At 46.1% G+C, this 18,120-nt stretch overlaps 1 protein-coding gene across 2 annotated transcripts in view; it reads right to left on the bottom strand.

Moving 5' to 3' along the window:
- HEBP1 (heme binding protein 1) overlaps positions 1 to 18,120 on the bottom strand; it is a 119,592-nt gene that overhangs the window by 13,546 nt on the left and 87,926 nt on the right. For both annotated transcript variants that reach the window (XM_075320898.1, XM_075320899.1), the window contains exon 3: positions 15,373 to 15,553. In XM_075320898.1, the coding sequence (XP_075177013.1) occupies positions 15,373 to 15,553 (181 nt within the window). The remainder of the gene's footprint in view (positions 1 to 15,372; positions 15,554 to 18,120) is intronic.

Here is an 18,120-nt window from a genome sequence, read left to right as displayed (position 1 = left end):
CTGGTGGATCGCCCCAGCTCATCCCGTGCCCTGGTGCGGTGGCAAACGGGGTAATATATGGGGTTAATACCAGATGTGTAAGGTCACCTGGCATCAAGCCCTGGGGTTAGTGATGTCACGCGTCTATCAGATACCCGACATCACCAACCCAGTCAGTAATAAAAAAAAAAAAAATAGACAAACACATTTTTATTTGAAAAAACACTGCCCAACACATTGCCTCTTTTACCAATTTATTAAAAAGAAAAACAAATCCAGGTCTGCTGTAATCCAAGGGGTTTCCATGACGATCCACACTGTCCCACTTGGCTGGGAGAGCAATGCAGTGACCTGAGCTAACATCAATGGGTCAGCCCAGGTCACTGCAGGGGATGACAAGTGCTGCTGTCAGCGAGGTACATTACCTGCGCTGATCTCCTGCACTGCTGACAGCACCTGTCACTGAGTTCAATGACCTTCATAGCCAAGTATCGCGAGCGGCCCGTGACGTCACCGCTAGTCACAGTCTCGGGTCGGAAGCGAGAGAAGGTGATGTGACAAGCGGCGGCCATGGAGGAGTGACAGCGCTGAGGTCGGGATGGCGGGACTTCATCACCGCAGGTAAGCCAAGCGGGGCCATGTGTGCGGAGTGCGAGGTGGGCTGAGCCTAGCAGGGTAATGTGTGCAGAGTGCCAGGTGGGCGGAGCCTAGCGGGGCCATATGTGCAGAGTGCCAGGTGGGCAGAGCCTAGCGGGGCCATGTGTGCAGAGTGCCAGGTGGGCGGATGCCTAGCGGGGCCATGTGTGCAAAGTGCCAGGTGGGCGCAGCCTAGCGGGACCATGTGTGCAGAGTGCCAGGTGGGCGGAGCCTAGCGGGACCATGTGTGCAGAGTGACAGGTGGGTAGAGCCTAGCGGGGCCATGTGTTCTGGCGGCGGAGTGCAAAGTGGGTGGAGCCTAGCGGGGCCATGTGGCGCTGAGGACGTCAGTGTCGTGGACTGCATGGCTGGGGACAGGTGAGTGTGAGTGTGTGAGTGTGAGTGCGTGTGTGTACATGCCGCGTGCAGGAGGGGGGCGGAGCGAGCTGAGCAGGGAAGTGTCTGCTTCCTGCACACGTAACTAGGATAAATATCGGGTTACTAACCAAAGCACTTTGCTTGGACACCCGATGTTTATCTTGGTTACCAGCTTCTGGCAGGCTGCCAGCGATGGCTCCCTGCACACTGTAGCTGTAAAAAGCCCTGCTTTTGCTGCTAGAACCATTCTCGAATGTAACTCGAACTGTCGAGCTTTTAGCAAAAAGCTCGAGTTCTAGTTCGATCTAGAACACCTCCCAAAATCACTCAAACCGCGAACTGGAGAACCGCAAACCGCGCTCAACTCTACTATTGAGTCCATAATACAACCTGAAAGGAAAGGCACGTTAAATGCAAAAACAAACTCAATTGAGTCCAAAACAAAAAGGATGGCTCAAAGTTCAGGTCCAGTAGCGTTCATCCCATAGGGACGCTCTCTATGGGCAACAGCAGAACAAGTTTGTGGATTGGCCTTGCAAAGGTCTTAGTCTCACCTTTCCTGATGACCTTTAGCTCCACCTTCCGAACATTGCCGTCCTGACTAGGCAGTATCCTAGTAATCAGTCCCATAGGCCAGTCAGTCCTTTGTGGTCTGGTCTTTCATGAGGACTAGGTCTCCTTCTTTGAGGTTCGGCTTGGGATGTCGCCACTTCTTTCTTCCTTGAAGAATGGTGAGGTATTCCTTCCTCCATCGGTTTCAGAAGTAGTCAGCCAAGTATTGAACCTGTTTCCAGTGTTTTTGATAAGTGTTCGCATGGGTGAACTCTCCGCTGGGCATTACCGCGTTGTCAGTTTTTTGGGTAATATGAATAGTAGGAGTCAATATGGTTGGTGTTTCTGGATCCATGGTCACCGGCACAAGGGGTCTTGAACTGATAATGGCTGAGACTTCAGCTAAAAGAGTGACTAGAGTCTCATGTGTGAGTCTTGAGGAATTGACGTCCATTAGCATGGAGTTCAAGATGTTGCGTGAAATCCCGATCATCCTCTCCCAGGAGCCTCCCATGTGAGAACTGTGAAGGGGATTGAAGATCCAGGTGCAACCTTTCTCTGCCAGCTGATCTTGGATAGGCTTGGTGTCGATGTTGAGTTCTCTACATGCACCTATGAAGTTGCTTCCACGGTCAGACCTCCGCTGTTTCACTGGTCCTCTGTTGGCAAGGAACCTTTCTCAAGGTGTTAATTAGGCTGGAGGTATCCATGGACTAACATCTCAATGTGAACGGCTCGAACAGTCATGCAGGTGAAAAACACAGCCCACCGTTTACTGTTTGCTTGGCCGCCGCGAGTTCTGCGTGTGGACACCATCCATGGTCCGAAAATGTCTAGCGCCACGTACGTGAAAGGTGGCTCTGTAGAATGTCTGTCTGTAGGCAAGTCAGCCATTTGTTGGTACAGTTGTTTTCCTCGCACTTTACGACAGTGCACACAATTGTGTAGTATTTGTGCTACACGTCTCTTCATCCCAATAATCCAGAGGCACGCAGACCGTAAAGCGCCCTCTGTAATTTGCCTGCCTTGGTGTTCAGTCTTTTCATGGTTGTGTCGGATCAGCAAGACTGTAACATGGTGTTTGTTGGGAATGATGAGAGGATTTTGTTCGGCAACTCCGAGATGAGCCTGGTTTAAATGACCACCAACTCTCAGTAAGCCGAAACTGTTGATAACTGGGTTTAAATTGGCGAGAGGAATTCTTAATGGAATCTGCTGTTTGTTGTATAAACACTTCCATTCTATGGCGAATTCACTCTGTTGGAGGTGGCGTATTATGAGGGACTCGCTATGGGAGATGTCCTCAGCCGAAAGGGGTTTGTGGCAGACATGCCAGCGATGACAGTCTTGTTTTTAAGGTCCGTACGATAGCATCTGGCGATATGCACTAACCTAGCGACAGTCCTGACGAGCCTCATCCAGCTGGAGAAACGTTCAAAACGTTGGCCGCCGAGGTTGGAAGTTTTTTCTGCACTGGTGGCCAGGGTATTGACTTCAGCTCGGACATCTGGTTCATTGTCTGGTTCTAGGATGCTGAAGGCTTCCTGGACACCTTCTTCTGACTGTCTCAGCAGGAACTCTGGACCTGTAAGCCAAGAAAAGTTAGCAAAAGAACTTATAGACGTAGGTCTAGTTGCGTGATCTGCTGGATTCAGTTCGGTTGGTACAGGTTCTGCTAGGTTGTTGCAGACTTCCTTGTTCATAAAGGCGACACTATGTTCTCTCATTTCAGGTTTACTGTTCTTAGAACGCTGAAGAGAGTTAAATCTGGTCTGAGCTTGAGATCGGTTGTTTGGGAGTCTTACCCTGGTAGATCGGAAGGGTAATGGAGAGGCCCAGTGGTTGGTTTTGTCTTTAGAAATCTCACAGTCCATTATTTCCATGAATTCTCTGTCCTCTACTGACAAGGCTACTTTATCGTCGTCCTTGGTTGTGCGAAAGACTGATTTTCCCAAGTTGTCGATATGCAGAGAAGCGATGTCAGGTAGCTGTATTGTGTCTGGAGACTTCTCTTTCACTACATAGTGATGAGGACATGGCTTTAGGTAGGTTGTGCGCCCATCTCCATGCACGTAAGTCTTGAAGGAATCAATTTCTGATCGATCAACGCACACATTTCCTATGACTACCCATCCCAAGTCCAGTCTCTGGGCGTATGGTGCATAGTCAGGCCCATTACACTGTTGTCGCACCTTGTGTACCCTTAGATTGTCTCTGCTGAGCAGGAGTAGAATCTCTGCGTTATTATCCAAAGGTGGGATAACACTAGCGAGGTGTCTCAGGTGTGGTTGATGAAATGCAGCTTCTGGGGTAGGAATTTCATTCCTGTGGCTGGGTATTTGGTCACATTCAACGAGCGTTGGTAGAGGTATTTCAGTCTTCCCATTGATAGGAGAAGCAATGAATCCCTGGGCTCTTCTGCCGCTAGTCTCTATGCGACCCGAGCAGGTGTTCAAGGTGTAGGGTTCTGATGGTCCATTAATTCTGAAGGCTTCAAAGAATTTGGTTCCTGCCAGGGACAGATTGCTTTGGTCGTCTATGATGGCATACACCTTCATTGCCTTTTCTGGATGTCCTTCGGGATGAACCTTGAGGCATATTCAGGCACAACATTTCTCAATTTGGCCCTCTCCACATACCTCTGAGCATGAGCAGGAGATGGCTGTGGTAGTGTCAGTCTGATTCTTGGACTCCCCGCCATGACTTGGAGTGGGAGCGGTGGTGACTGCAGCCGGTGTGTCTCTAGCTAGCTTGGTTGGGTGCATGGCTGAAATGTGTTTTTCGCCATGACACTCCTCACACTTGACGATGGATTTACAGTCCTTGGCCATGTGCTCAAGTGATGCGCAGCATTTGAAACAGATCCCAAGCTCTGTGAGGACTTTCTTGCGCTCCTGTAGGGTTTTGGATCTAAACCCTCTGCACTTGTCCAGTGAGTGTGGTTTTTTATGGAAGGGACATTCTCGATTGAAAGACTTATCTCGTGATGAGATGGTGTACTGTTTATCTGTGGGTGCTGCAGGTGATGGTAGGTCAGTCTTCCTGACACTCACAGTGTTCTTAATGTCTCTGCATTTGTGTATGGCACCTTCATACCTTGATGATGTTGTTGCAGCTGCCAAAGTGTTGAACTCTAGGAAGTTGAGGCTGGGGTCGTTCCTCATCTGGGCCTGCTCGTCGATGAACTTGCAGAAGTGCATAAATGGGGGAAAGGTGACGTCATGCACTCTTTTGTACCTTGAGACTGACGTTGCCCATTTCTCCTGCAGACTGTATGGCAGCTTCACCACGATTGGGTTCACTCCATGGGCTGTATCCAGGTAGCACAGCCCAGACAGACGAGGATCTCTTTTGGCGAGCTCCAGCTCCATGAGCAGATCACTTAGGTCTTGAAGCTTATGGACTTCTTTATGGTTGATCTTTGGGATGTCCTGCAGTCTCTTGAATAGGGCTTTCTCTATTGCTTCTGCGCTGCCAAAAGGTGCGTTCCAGTCTATGCCATGCAGCAGCGAGACCTGCTTCTGCTTGTCCCACATAGACGGTTCTGAGGCTCTTGATATGGTTTGTAGAGCCTGGGCCCAACCACTTGATCAGGAGGTCGAGCTCCTGTTTTGCAGTTAAATTGAGATTGGTGATGGCTGCCTTGAAAGTTGCTTTCCAGGCCCTGTAGCTTTCTGCACGATCATCAAATTTCGTGAGACTAGTGTTGATTAGCTCTCTGCTCACCATGAACCTGGCAAACTCAGACATATCCGATTTCTCACCACTTGTTGCCACGACGACTCATGATGCCCCTGGGGCGTATGGGCTGTCTGGCGTGAATGGATGAGATGTTCCCGGGTAGAATGACGTTGCTGCAGGGTTGAGCTGTGGTTTAGCCTTTGTAGATTCTGATGACAGCTGCTTGAGCTGTGGAAGTGGGTCAGGAAACACTTGGTTGCCATCTTGCCGTGGTGACTGTTTGAGAGGGCACCTCTTGGTGACATTAATTTGTACAGGTGCTTTAGGTGGTACTGGCACTGGTAGAGGTAAGTTGGAGGTTTCGGTGTTGTCGGCTTGTACGGTACTGCAAACCGGGGTTGCTACAGGTAACTGATTCAGTACATAGTCTCTTGTGCGATCAACTGGATTGTCTGCTTCCAGTGGTGGCGAGTGAGCTGGATCAGGACCTTGGATCAATGGTTGCTCAAGTTGTCTCACTTTAGCTAGTGCAAATTCCTCTTCCATCTCCGATCTTTATCCGAGCCTCTGCTTCTGCCCCTTTTGGCTTCTGCTTTAGCGGCTTCTGCTTTTGCAAGGGCTTCTGCTTTAGCGGCTTCTGCTCTTACAAGGGCTTCTGCTTTAGCGGCTTCTGCTTTTGTAAGGGCTTCTGCTTTAGCAGCTTCTGCTCTTGCAAGGGCTTCTGCTTCTGCCCTTTTCGCTTCTTACTCTACTTCTCTTTCTGTAAAGGAATGTCTCACCTTGGATTCCTCTGCTCTTATGCGGGCCTCTAGTATCCTGTCGCTCAGGGCTGAGCTTCTTGAGGATGATGACCCGGAGGAACGTCTAGAGGAGGTTGATCGGTGTGATCTGGTTTCTTGCTGGTGAGAGATACGGTGTTCAGCCTTGTCTATGGCATCTTGCACCTTGGCATCTCTTTCCTTGTCCACCTCTTCTGCCTTGCTCAGGTCTGAAAGAGCTTTATCAATTTTAGAGTCTTTTAGAAAGGTAATGTACCTTGTTGACAGTCTCTTGTATCTTTCATGAGCAGTGTTCAGCCGTTCCAGAGCGGCTTGTAAGCATGCGGCATCACTTGATGAGGATTCAAGTCTTGACATGTAATAGGTGGCTCGCTCCCGCTGTTCTTCCAGGTGTTCACATATCTCATCTTTCATAGTGTGATAGTTTTCAGTGGCCTTTATGGTGGGTTTGGAAGAGCGCTTCGGTCAGACAACTTGGTCTGCTGGAAGCGCGGGATCTGCCTCCTGGGCTTCATAATGGACAGTATCAGATTGTATTTGCTCTGTTTCAGCAGTGGGGAACTGTCCGAGGTCTTTTTCGGCCATTTTGGTTTAAGGTGTACTGTCTCTTTAAGAAACTTGACTTTTGAATAGCGGTCCGAAAATCATTGTGCAGCTCCGCAAGGACTCCCTGATGAGATTCCCAAGGTGTCTTTAGCAAAACTTGGGGTTCGCAATCCATCAATATGCAAGTAATGAGGTATAATGTACTGCAAGTCTATAGAAGGGGTATGGCAAGAGGGAAACAGCAGGTGCATAAACTGTCCCTTTACAATGCAAGCAGAGGTGATACAGGACGTGGCAGATGGAAGAGCTTCCCCTTAGGCTTGTCCAGGCATGCACTGTTGCAGGCAGACTAGTGCACAAGGCTTGTTGCTAGGCAGTTTACAAGGGAAGTTACAGGGTTCTTAGGGATCTGTAGCTTGGGTATTGAGCTGTTAAGCAGTCTTCTGACTGTTCTGTCCCCAAAGGCGATTGAAGGTGCGTAGTTGTGGGATGGCATGAGAATCTTACCTTTGTTTTTCCTATAGGTGAGGCAGACATGACCAGAGCGCTCAAAAGTTAAACATGCACATGCTGAGATGAAACAATGGTGGTTTATTTTCTCCAAAGGTTAGGGACATGCAGGAGTACAGCGGTCCAAATACGTGGCATTGTGGTTCTCTTGTGATGCTTGTTTCTGGAGCCATTAAGGTCAGAAGACTTTGCTTCAGCAGCTCCAATAATGGGGTGTTATTCTCACAGTCTCTGGCTGGTAACTGAATATGCCAGGAAGTGATGTAAGAGGAGCAGCAGACACTCCCATGGGCTGGAAAAAAGAAACAGAGGATCCGAAAGGTCTGACCAGTAGATGGCAGCAGAGACAAGCATGAAAAACATTGAATAACAGTTTTAACTAAAACAATTAGGAACAGCACACTAGTATTTCTCTAGTTTCTCATATTCCTTCTTTCTGATGTTACTGTCTACAGGCACTGCCACATCTATTATCATTGCTGTTTTCTGATCCTTGTCTACTATCAAAATATCTGGTTGGTTAGCTACCACTTGCTTATCCGTCTGGATCTTGAAGTCCCACAGGATTTTAGCCCTTTCATTCTCCATTACTTTTTTTGGGGTCTCCCACATGGATGTAGGGGGACTTAGCCCATACGCTGTACAGATATTCTGGTATACAATTCCCGCTACTTGGTTGTGGCATTCGGTGTACGCTGTTCCTACTTGCATTTTGCATCCTGCCACTATATGTTGGATTGTTTCCGTGGTTTCATTAAAAAGTCTGCATCTTGGGTCTTAAAATAAAGAAACCATCACAGAATTCCAGCAAACTCTACAGACCCGTAAGCGTTCGAAATTCATACGTGACCAGGACGACTATCTCAAACACCGGGCCTACAAATGGCGTACCCCCTCATTTCTATCCGAGAGAAGGCCCTCCCATCGAGGCAACTACACAAGTGCATACAGTTCGGACAGCGATCAGAGCAATTCTGGTCCCTCCTCTTCTTTTTTAGACACAGGTCTACAACCAAGAGGCAAACCAGGAGGGGCAAGAAACAGGGCTCCCCCCCACAGGATAACCACGCGGTCCCAGGTAGGGAAAACATCGCGCACAACATTTCCTCAACAATCCTCACACCCACAGAAACCAAGGTTCTACAGAAAGGTCTGACATTTTGCCCTACACCCCCACTCAATACCTTCACTTTAGAACAGGAACTTAATTGTTTCTTTAGGAACCTCCGTCTGAAGGCCCACTTTTCCACCCCTCTGAATTCCCTGGACAGTAACTCCGCTATCTCCACAACAAACTCTCCACCTTTAGCCTCCATTACACTACATGACTTGGGTCTTCGCAACCCAAGCTCCTTCCAACCCCCGAGGAATTATCACCCCATCGAAACCTACGTATCCTTGGTCACACGGGATATTGATAAAATTAAATCTGACATCGGACATGGACACATGCACCTACGCCACAACATGACTAACGAGGAATCCAGAGCCCTTACTTCACTCAAGAATAATCCCCATCTGGTGATTAAACCGGCAGATAAAGGGGGCGCTATTGTCGTCCTTGATAAATCATATTACATATCTGAGATTAGAAACCAGCTCAGTGACACGAACACATATACCCCAATCCCACGGGATCCAACCACAACAATCAATTCAATTATCCGTGACCTTGTTGATTCTTATTCTAAAAATGCAATAATAGATCACAAATTGTCTGAATTCTTAATAAATAACCATCCCATCACACCCGTATTTTACACCCTTCCGAAAATTCATAAGAATCTCACCTCACCCCCTGGCCGACCCATTGTCGCTTCCACAGACTCCATCCTATCTCCCCTAGCCCGCACCTTGGAAAAAATATTCACTCCTCTCATTCCCAAGACCCAGTCACACCTAAAGGACACCACCCATTTCTTGGAAGTTATATCCAACACTAACTGCATCACCAACAACTGCCTTCTGGTCACCATGGACGTTACCAGTCTATATACCAGCATCGACCACCAGGGGGGCCTCGAGGCGGTGATGTGGTTCCTTGACAAACACACCGATTTTGACGGACTCAAAAAACAGTTCTGTTTGGATACCCTGAGGGTGGTCTTGGAGAACAATTTCTTCCTATTTGAGGACACATTCTATTTACAGCGTAAGGGGACCGCTATGGGGTCAAACGTAGCGCCCCCTTACGCAAATATATACATGGCCAAATTTGAGGAAGATTTTGTCTACTCTCACCCCCTCTTCCCTACTCATATCCCCTTGTGGAAAAGATACATAGACGATGTATTTTTCGTCTGGAACGGCAACGAGGAATCACTTACCGAATTCTTTCACAGCATCAATACAGTTTCCCCCAATATATCGTTCACCCTACATTACGATAAAAATTCCATCAACTTCCTTGATACCCTGGTCAATAAGGATTGCAATGGGAGGCTATTTACGGATATCTATACCAAACCCACTGATAAAAATAGTCTACTCCTGTATAGTAGCTGTCATCCTAAACACATCAAACAATCCTTACCGATCTCCCAGCACTGTAGAGTGGACAGAATCGTCTCTGATCCCACAGTCCGTCAAATGCGACATGAAGAGATGAGCAGAAAGTTTCTGGCCAGAGACTATCCTCGCCATATTGCAGCCTCCACTACCCGGATACGTTATTCAGAGCCCAAACCTAATCCGTGCATCCCATTCATTAACACTTACCATCCCTTTTCCCCATCTTTTAGCCAGGTCATCAAAAGACATTGGCCAATCCTTGGCAATGCCTATCCCGGAATTGCAGAATTCCAAAATCCACCACTTATTTGCCACAAACGTCCTCGCAACATTAAGGACGCTTAGGTACGAGCGGACATTGGCTCCTCCACATCCAAGGACAGACAGAGTTTTCTCTCCACGCCACGCAAGGGTACATTCCCATGCCTCCATTGCGTTCAGTGCTCTAATGTCACAAAAGGTGAGAATTTCACACATCCACGAACCGGCAAAAAATACCCTATTAAGGGTTTCTATACTTGTGAGACTAACTTTGATGTTTACTTAATCAAGTGTCCCTGCGGTCTCGGATATGTTGGGGAGACCACCCAACATATCCGAGACCGCATCAGTAAACATAAATCTACCATACGTTGTGGTCAAACTGCACTTCCGATTCCAGCACACTTCATCGCTAGGGGTCATTCAATATCTCAACTTAGGTATCAGGTTTTGGAACACGTGCCGTTGCCCAGGAGGGGTGGGAACCGTGTTCAAATCCTCAGGGACCGCGAGGCCTACTGGATACATACATTGCAGACTCTAGAACCATGGGGCATGAACAGAGAATATGAAGTTAACTATTAATTTTCAGCTACCATCCTATTCATTAACTGTGATATATAACGGCTAAAGCCTATGTCGTTTTGTATAAACGCTTCAGACTACCATGTACATATCCAGGTATTCATGTATTCATGTACTTTTGCAAGCTCTAATTTATTCTTATTTTCTTTTTCAGAGGTATTGACCACCTTCATCACGGGCAGGATTCCACTCTCACATCCTTATCATGGGCACCACCTTTCTATAAGGTACCATCCCTAAACACCTCCCTCCCCCCCTTTTTTCTTCCAGGCACACGGATTAGTCTCAGGTCACAGATTGACTCCCAACCCACGGTCTATACTACATATACTACACTACATCTGCACATCCATTTACTTCCCTGCAGTTTTATATCATCACTTCCAGATCTTCCTTTTCCCTTTCATATTTCTTTCACACGCATATTAAACCCCCCCACCAACCTTTCTCCCCCCCCCTTTTTCTCATACTCCTCTGCCCTAACAATCTGTACACACACACATTAACACAACCAGTAATAAGAGGCAATTGGCCATACCCCTCATACTGCCATCCTACAGTTTTTACTTTCTGCATAATACACCCCCATATCCATAAACATCCTTAAGTGCATACAACTCCTTATTGACATTATTCTATGTTTAGAAGTATCCCGTATCAGCCTGTCTCTTATTACTATCATCCATATCCCCTATTGTGGACTTGGCCCACACCCACTAGATGACGCCCCCTCCGCGCACACCAGCACACACCTTCTAAAACAGCGCCTCCGTTATGACGCCTCACGCATGCGCAGTTGCGCTGCAGTGACGTCACGCGCGCATGCACGATAGACATTACAGAAGTGACGCTTCATCGCACACACCTCTCAAACTACTAGTTCTGTCCCCAACCCTAGTGTGACGCTCCACGCAGGCGCAGCTGCGTTCCCACGCCACCTCCAACGTCATACACGCAGGTGCAGTAGCCCCAGTACCGGACACCCGGAAGTGGCTCTAAATACGCGCCATACACCACACCGACATGCCTCCTGCCTCCATCACAGACCCCTAGGACCCTGTCCCCACTCCCTGTGTTATCCAGGTAACTTGCTATAGATGCGTTCTGCTCTCTCCAGTCCACAACTGCTGATCTACTTCACCAGGCACGTCCTTGTATTTACCACTGCCTCACCATCTCTCTCCACAGGCATCCTTTCTCTTCCTCCTCCTGTCTTCTGGGCCTCCCTGGCCTCCGGTATGTGCCAATGATAACATGCTTGTCTGAATTTATGCTTTGATGTACCCTTGGTTTATGTACCCTGCATTGCCTTAATCTGCTGTTGCTCTGATGCATATAGCCCTCTCTATGGTGTCCCTACATTAGTATGATTCCCTGTCTATTCATGTGTCTCCTCCTGGTTTGGCCTAGGACAGCTATCTAATATGAGCTCATTGACTTTTATTGCTTGTTACTGTATGACTATGACATCTCCCCTTTTTTTTTGGTGCTAATTAATTGCTTTCTACTCTATTCAGTGACGTACCCTTGCAAAGCAAAGCAAACGCCACATGGTACAATCCCATGACGTCTAATTCGTCCTATCCACCCTCCCACTATACGTACGTGTAAATACCTTGTATATAAATATGCGTGTGTACATATATATGTTTGTGAAACTTTTTTGTTTTTTCTGACACTTTGTGGTGTGTAATATACTTTCTATCATTTCTCATAGGCAAAAACCTTGAAAAAGGCCTGACAGGCCGAAACGTCGGCTTTTGCTATATTGTGGTGGCGTTTTCTTTTTTGCAAATAGTCCAATAAAATAACACTTTTTTGCATTTATTCTCTTTGTCCTAATTTGAGTGCTTGGGATCCAATATATTACTTGCATCTTGGGTCTTGTCTTGTGTGGTAGTTCCCTGCTTCTATGGATCTGGTACTTAGCGCCTGCTCTTGTGCTGCTATGATTAGTGCCTCTGTGCTGTCCTGGAGTCCAGCCTTCCCCAGCCATTGGTAAGATTTCTTTAGGTCAGCCCCCTCCATTATCTGTCTATATTACATCCCATGCAGCGGCTTGTCTTGCCATGGCACTTCATGTTCTTGTTCTTCCTTCCCGGACTGTTGTTGTTGCTGTCTTAGGCAACAATAACAGCATCTCATCTTTTGGTGCCATTTTTCTGATGTATTACTGTATACTTCTTGTTTCATCCATGATGGTGGCTTGGACACCTATCAAGCCTCGACCACCCTCCTTTCTGTTAGTATACAATCTTTGGGTGTTTGACTTTGGGTGGAGACCACCATGCATTGTAAGGAGTTTCTGGGTCTTCACATCTGCAGCTTCCATTTCTTCTTTTGGCCAGCACACTATGCCAGCATAGGATATCTGATAACCTGTCTTACCCTGTGATGGTTACCGTATCCCTATGGGAGTCCAAGATGTGCAAACCTGCTGCATACATACATATTTTACATATTATATATATATACATACATACATACATATATATACATACACATACACACACACACACACACACACACACACACAGTACAGACCAGAAGTTTGGACACACCTGCTCATTCTCTAGAGCAACTATTAAGAGGAGACTTTGTGCAGCAGGCCTTCATGGTAAAATAGCTGCTAGGAAACCACTGCTAAGGACAGACAACAAGCAGAAGAGACCTGTTTGGGCTAAAGAACACAAGGAATGGACATTAGACCAGTGGAAATCTGTGTGCTTTGGTCTGATTAGTCCAAATTTGAGATCTTTGGATCCAAACACCGTATCTTTGTAGAAAAGGTGAACGGATGGACTCTACATGCCTGGTTCCTACCGTGAAGCATGGAGGAGGTGTGATGGTGTGGAGGTGCTTTGCTGCTGACACTGTTGTGGATTTATTCAAAATTGAAGGCATACAGAACCAGCATGCCTACCACAGCATCTTGCAGCGGCATGCTATTCCATCCGGTTTGCATTTAGTTGGACCATCATTTATTATTCAACAGGACAATGACCCCAAACACACCTCCAGGCTGTGTAAGGGCTATTTGACTAAGAAGGAGAGTGATGGGGTGCTATGCCAGATGACCTGGCCTCCACAGTCACCAGACCTGAACCCAATCGAGATGGTTTGGGGTGAGCTGGACCGCAGAGTGAAGGCAAAAGGGCCAACAAGTGCTAAGCATCTCTGGGAACTCCTTCAAGACTGTTGGAAAACCATTTCCGGTGACTACCTCTTGAAGCTCATCAAGAGAATGCCAAGAGTGTGCAAAGTAGTTATGAAAGCAAAAAAGTGGCTACTTTGAAGAACCTAGACTATAAGACATATTTTCATTGTTTCACACTTTAAGTATTTCATTTCACATGTTTTAATTCATAGTTTTGATGCCTTCAATGCGAATCTACAATTTTCAGAGTCATGAAAATAAAGAAAACTCTTTGAATGAGAAAGGTGTGTCCAAACATTTGGTCTGTACTGTATATATATATTTTTATCTAAAATATATATATATATTATATATTATATATATATATATATATATACACATATATACATGTAGTATAACATGTGATGTCCTGCATGGTCAGGGTTGATAAATTCAATGCAGGTTTCAGTGCTTTCTCTCTGGCAGGAAGAGGAAGCCAGATGTGCTCCCTCGGCTTTAGTAAAAAGCCACACACAGGGTGCACTGTGGTCGTGTCTGCATTACTGTGATGTGACTGGGCCAGCACCAATGAAATAACTAAAGTCCGATTGGCAGATGCAAAATTTGGACCTGGGCTCCCACCTATATGTTGATCAGATGTATGGGCCCTTATAGGGTTCTATATCATATAGAGACATATGTATTTATTCAGGAAGGTTGAACTAGATGGAGGATGGTTGAACTAGATGGACCTAGGTCTTTTTTCAACCTTAGTAACTATGTAATTTGTCCCCCATGTAATTATGTCTCCCCTCCTGGTCCATTCTTTTAATAATATTCCAATTATGGAAACCCATTCCTGTAATAATGTCCCCCATCCTAGGCTCCTTCCTGTCATAATGTCCCTCATCCTGGGCCTGTTTGTGTAATAATGTGACAAGTGAAAAGGTTTTGGTACCGTGTTAGCCAGTTGAAAAATTATTGAATGTTCTCAGTGAGAGAAACAAAATTACAATCGTGTGATACCTTTTAATGGCTAACCAAAACAAAATAAAGTGATGTTACAAAGCAAGCTTTCGAGACATCTCAGGTCCCTGTAATAATGTCTCTCATCTTAGGTCCCTTCCTGTAATAATGTTCCTTCATTCTAAGCCACATACTGATATAATAGGCCCTATCCTTGGCCACATTCTTGTATAATGGACCCCATCCTAGTATAATGGGTCCCATTCTGTTAATAATAATGGGCCACATCCAGATATAATCGGCCACATGCTGAGCCCCATTTTGGTAAAATGTTCTCTATTCTGATATATTTCTATCCTTTCTTCTCCAAAACATTAAAAACAAAAGTTTCTTCTTACCATAGCCTACTCCCATGATGTCTGGCATCCTATGCCACACATGTGATGTCCTTGCCAATGGTAGTGCATTTTGTCACTACCATGAGACACCCATACCTGGCACACTGACTTCAGCTGTTGGACTTGGATTATCCATCATTACTGTTGATGGCTAATCCAAGTGACACAGCAATACATTCCAGCTGAATGTGCGTCCTTGGACGCATTTCCAGCCCACATAAGTGCTAGTGTTGGTGAGCTCAGCAGACATTATACAATTACACAATTTAAGGTATAGTTCCGGCCCCAGGCTTGAGGACCAGGTTGAGGGGCATATACCCCTCTCCCATCTGGCCTAGCCTGCCCCTGGGTGGAATGAACATGAAAAACCTTTTAAAAGTTTAGTTACTCATTGAATTTAGGACATCTTTAAAATCTAAGAAGCTTTGTAATGCTAATATTCTTATTTTCTCACATGGCATACACCGTCAGTCCTTCTCTACTTTCAATGTAAATGCTTTCATCTGTAGGAAGTGGAGGATCTGCCTGGAATTGGCTTGGAATTCGAAGTATGACCTTGACTTTTGGTTGGAGAGATTCTTCCTCAGTAGGATAACTAATAATTGAGACAGGAGATGTCATTCCCATTCCTGCACCTTTAAAAGAGAAAAAAAAATCTAAACACATTTCTCTATGAGTATAATATCTATTACGAAGATAACATTTCAGATCACAGCCATGAACTATGATGTTAACAAAACATATTGACAATACGAGGGGCTGCTGATAAGTCTTTGGCTTTGTGATCTTTTTTTGTTTCTATGGTAACATGTTACATCACATAAAAGCCTTGTGTGTCTAATAAATATTTTCAAAATTTTTTATTTATTGCTTATGGCAACAGTGTTCTACGCACGCGGGAAAACAAAATGGCAGAGTCTAATGCGATAGTCACAGCAACAGAGCAGAGGAGTGATAAAATTCTTGTTTCTACTAGGGAAGTCCGCAAAGGATATTCATGGCGATATGTCGCAGACATTGGGGGATCAATGCCCTTCATATTCCACAGTTAAGAACTGGGTTGCCAAATTTAAAACGGGCCACTTCAGCACCAATGATAAGGAACGTCCTGGACGACAGAGAGTGGTTGTTGTTCCGGGTATCGTCGATACTGTGCACAACCTCCTACTGGAGAATCGACTAATTTCAGCTAAAGCAAGAGCAGACATCATGGGGATTTCCCGTGAATACATTTTTTTGTATTTATTCATGAACATTTGGACACGAGGAAGCAATCTGCAAAGTGCGTCCCCAAATGTTTTACAACAGATCAGAGAAGCATGAAAACTTCCCGGTCCATTTGTCAGCATTTCCAGACTGATAAGCACTTCCTGGATCGACTGGTCACTATGGATGAGACCTGGATTTATTTGTATGACCCGGATAACAAGGAGCAGTCAAAAGAGTGGAGGCACAGTGGTTCTCTTCGTCCAAAGAAGTTCAGGGTGCAAAAATCAGCCACTAAGATGATGGCGTCTGTGTTCTAAGGTAAGGAGGGCAAGCTGCTAGTGGACTACCTTCAAAAGGCTTCCACCATCAATGCAAGGTATTACACTGAACTTTTGGACCAATTGAAGGCAGCACTGAAGGCCAAAATGTGCGGCAAGCTGTCCAAAGGACTCTTGTTCCTGCAAGATCACGCCTCCGCTCACACTGCACAAGCAACCATGGAAAAACAGGCAGAGCTGGGCTTCCAGCTGGTTGACCACCCACCTTATTCACCAGATCAAGCTCCCTCCGACTATCATATGTTTCCAAACCTGAAGAAACACCTCAAGGGTACCAAATTTCACACCATTTCTGATGCCATGGCTGCTACGGACGCCTGGTTTGTGGCACAACCAAAATCCTTCGTTTTGCTAGGCTTACATAACTTGGAATACCAATGTAAGTGTGCTGACATCAGTGGAGAGTATGTGGAATAAATGTAAATTTGTATCATCCTATCTTGTTTCTTTCTGGTTAAAAGCCAAAGACTTATCAGCAGCCCCTTGTATATAAAAACAGACAAAGACATAAGGGTGCTTTACACGCTGCGACATCGCTAGCGATGATGAGCGCGATACCACCCGCCCCCGACGTTCGTGCGACATTTGGTGCTCACTGCCGTAGCGAACATTATCGCTACGGCAGCGTTACACGCACATACCTTGTCAGCGACGTCGCTGTGACTGCCGTACAATCCCTCTAAGGTGGAGGTGCGTTCGGCGTCAAAGCGACGTCACTGCGGTGTCACTAAGCAGCCGGCCAATAGCAGAGGAGGGGCAGAGATGAGCAGGACGTAACATCCCGCCCACCTCCTTCCTTCCTCATTGCCGGTGGATGCAGGTAAGGAGATGTTCGTCGTTCCTGCGGTGTCACACATAGCGATGTGTGGTGCCGCAGAAACGACAAACAACATCGTACCTGTGGCAGCAACGATATTAAGGAAAAGAGCGACGTGTCAACGATCACTGTTTTTGAACGATTTTTCGATTGTTGATCGTCGCTCCTTGGTGTCACATGCTGCGATGTCGCTACCGGTGCCGAATGTTAATCACTAACGACGTGACCCCGACGATATATCGGTAGCGATTTTGCAGCGTGTGAAGCACCCTTTATACTGTAAACTCCCTTTAAATGATCAAATTCCCAGAATAATGCTTTGTACAGTACAGACCAAAAGTTTGGACACACCTTCTCATTCAAAGAGTTTTCTTTATTTTCAGGACTATGAAAATTGAAGATTCACATTAAAGGCATTAAAACTATGAATTAAAACATGTGGAATTAAATACTTAAAAAATTGTGAAACAACTGAAAATATGTCTTATATTCTAGGTTCTTCAAAGTAGCCACCTTTTGCTTTGATTACTGCTTTGCACACTCTTGGCATTCTCTTGATGAGCTTTAAAGAGGTAGTCACCGGAAATGGTTTTCCAACAGTCTTGAAGGAGTTCCGAGAGATGCTTAGCACTTGTTGGCCCTTTTGCCTTCACTCTGCGGTCCAGCTCACCCCAAACCATCTCAATTGGGTTCAGGTCTGGTGACTGTGGAGACCAGGTCATCTGGCGTAGCACCCAGTCACTCTCCTTCTTAGTCAAATAGCCCTTACACATCCTGGAGGTGTGTTTGGGGTCATTGTCCTGTTGAAAAATAAATGATGGTCCAACTAAACGCAAAC

Source organism: Anomaloglossus baeobatrachus, chromosome 8, assembly GCF_048569485.1.
Source record: "Anomaloglossus baeobatrachus isolate aAnoBae1 chromosome 8, aAnoBae1.hap1, whole genome shotgun sequence".
In the NCBI taxonomy this organism is placed as follows: domain Eukaryota; kingdom Metazoa; phylum Chordata; class Amphibia; order Anura; family Aromobatidae; genus Anomaloglossus; species Anomaloglossus baeobatrachus.
Note: the sequence above shows the minus strand (reverse complement) of the source record. Positions and strands in the feature narration are given on the sequence as shown.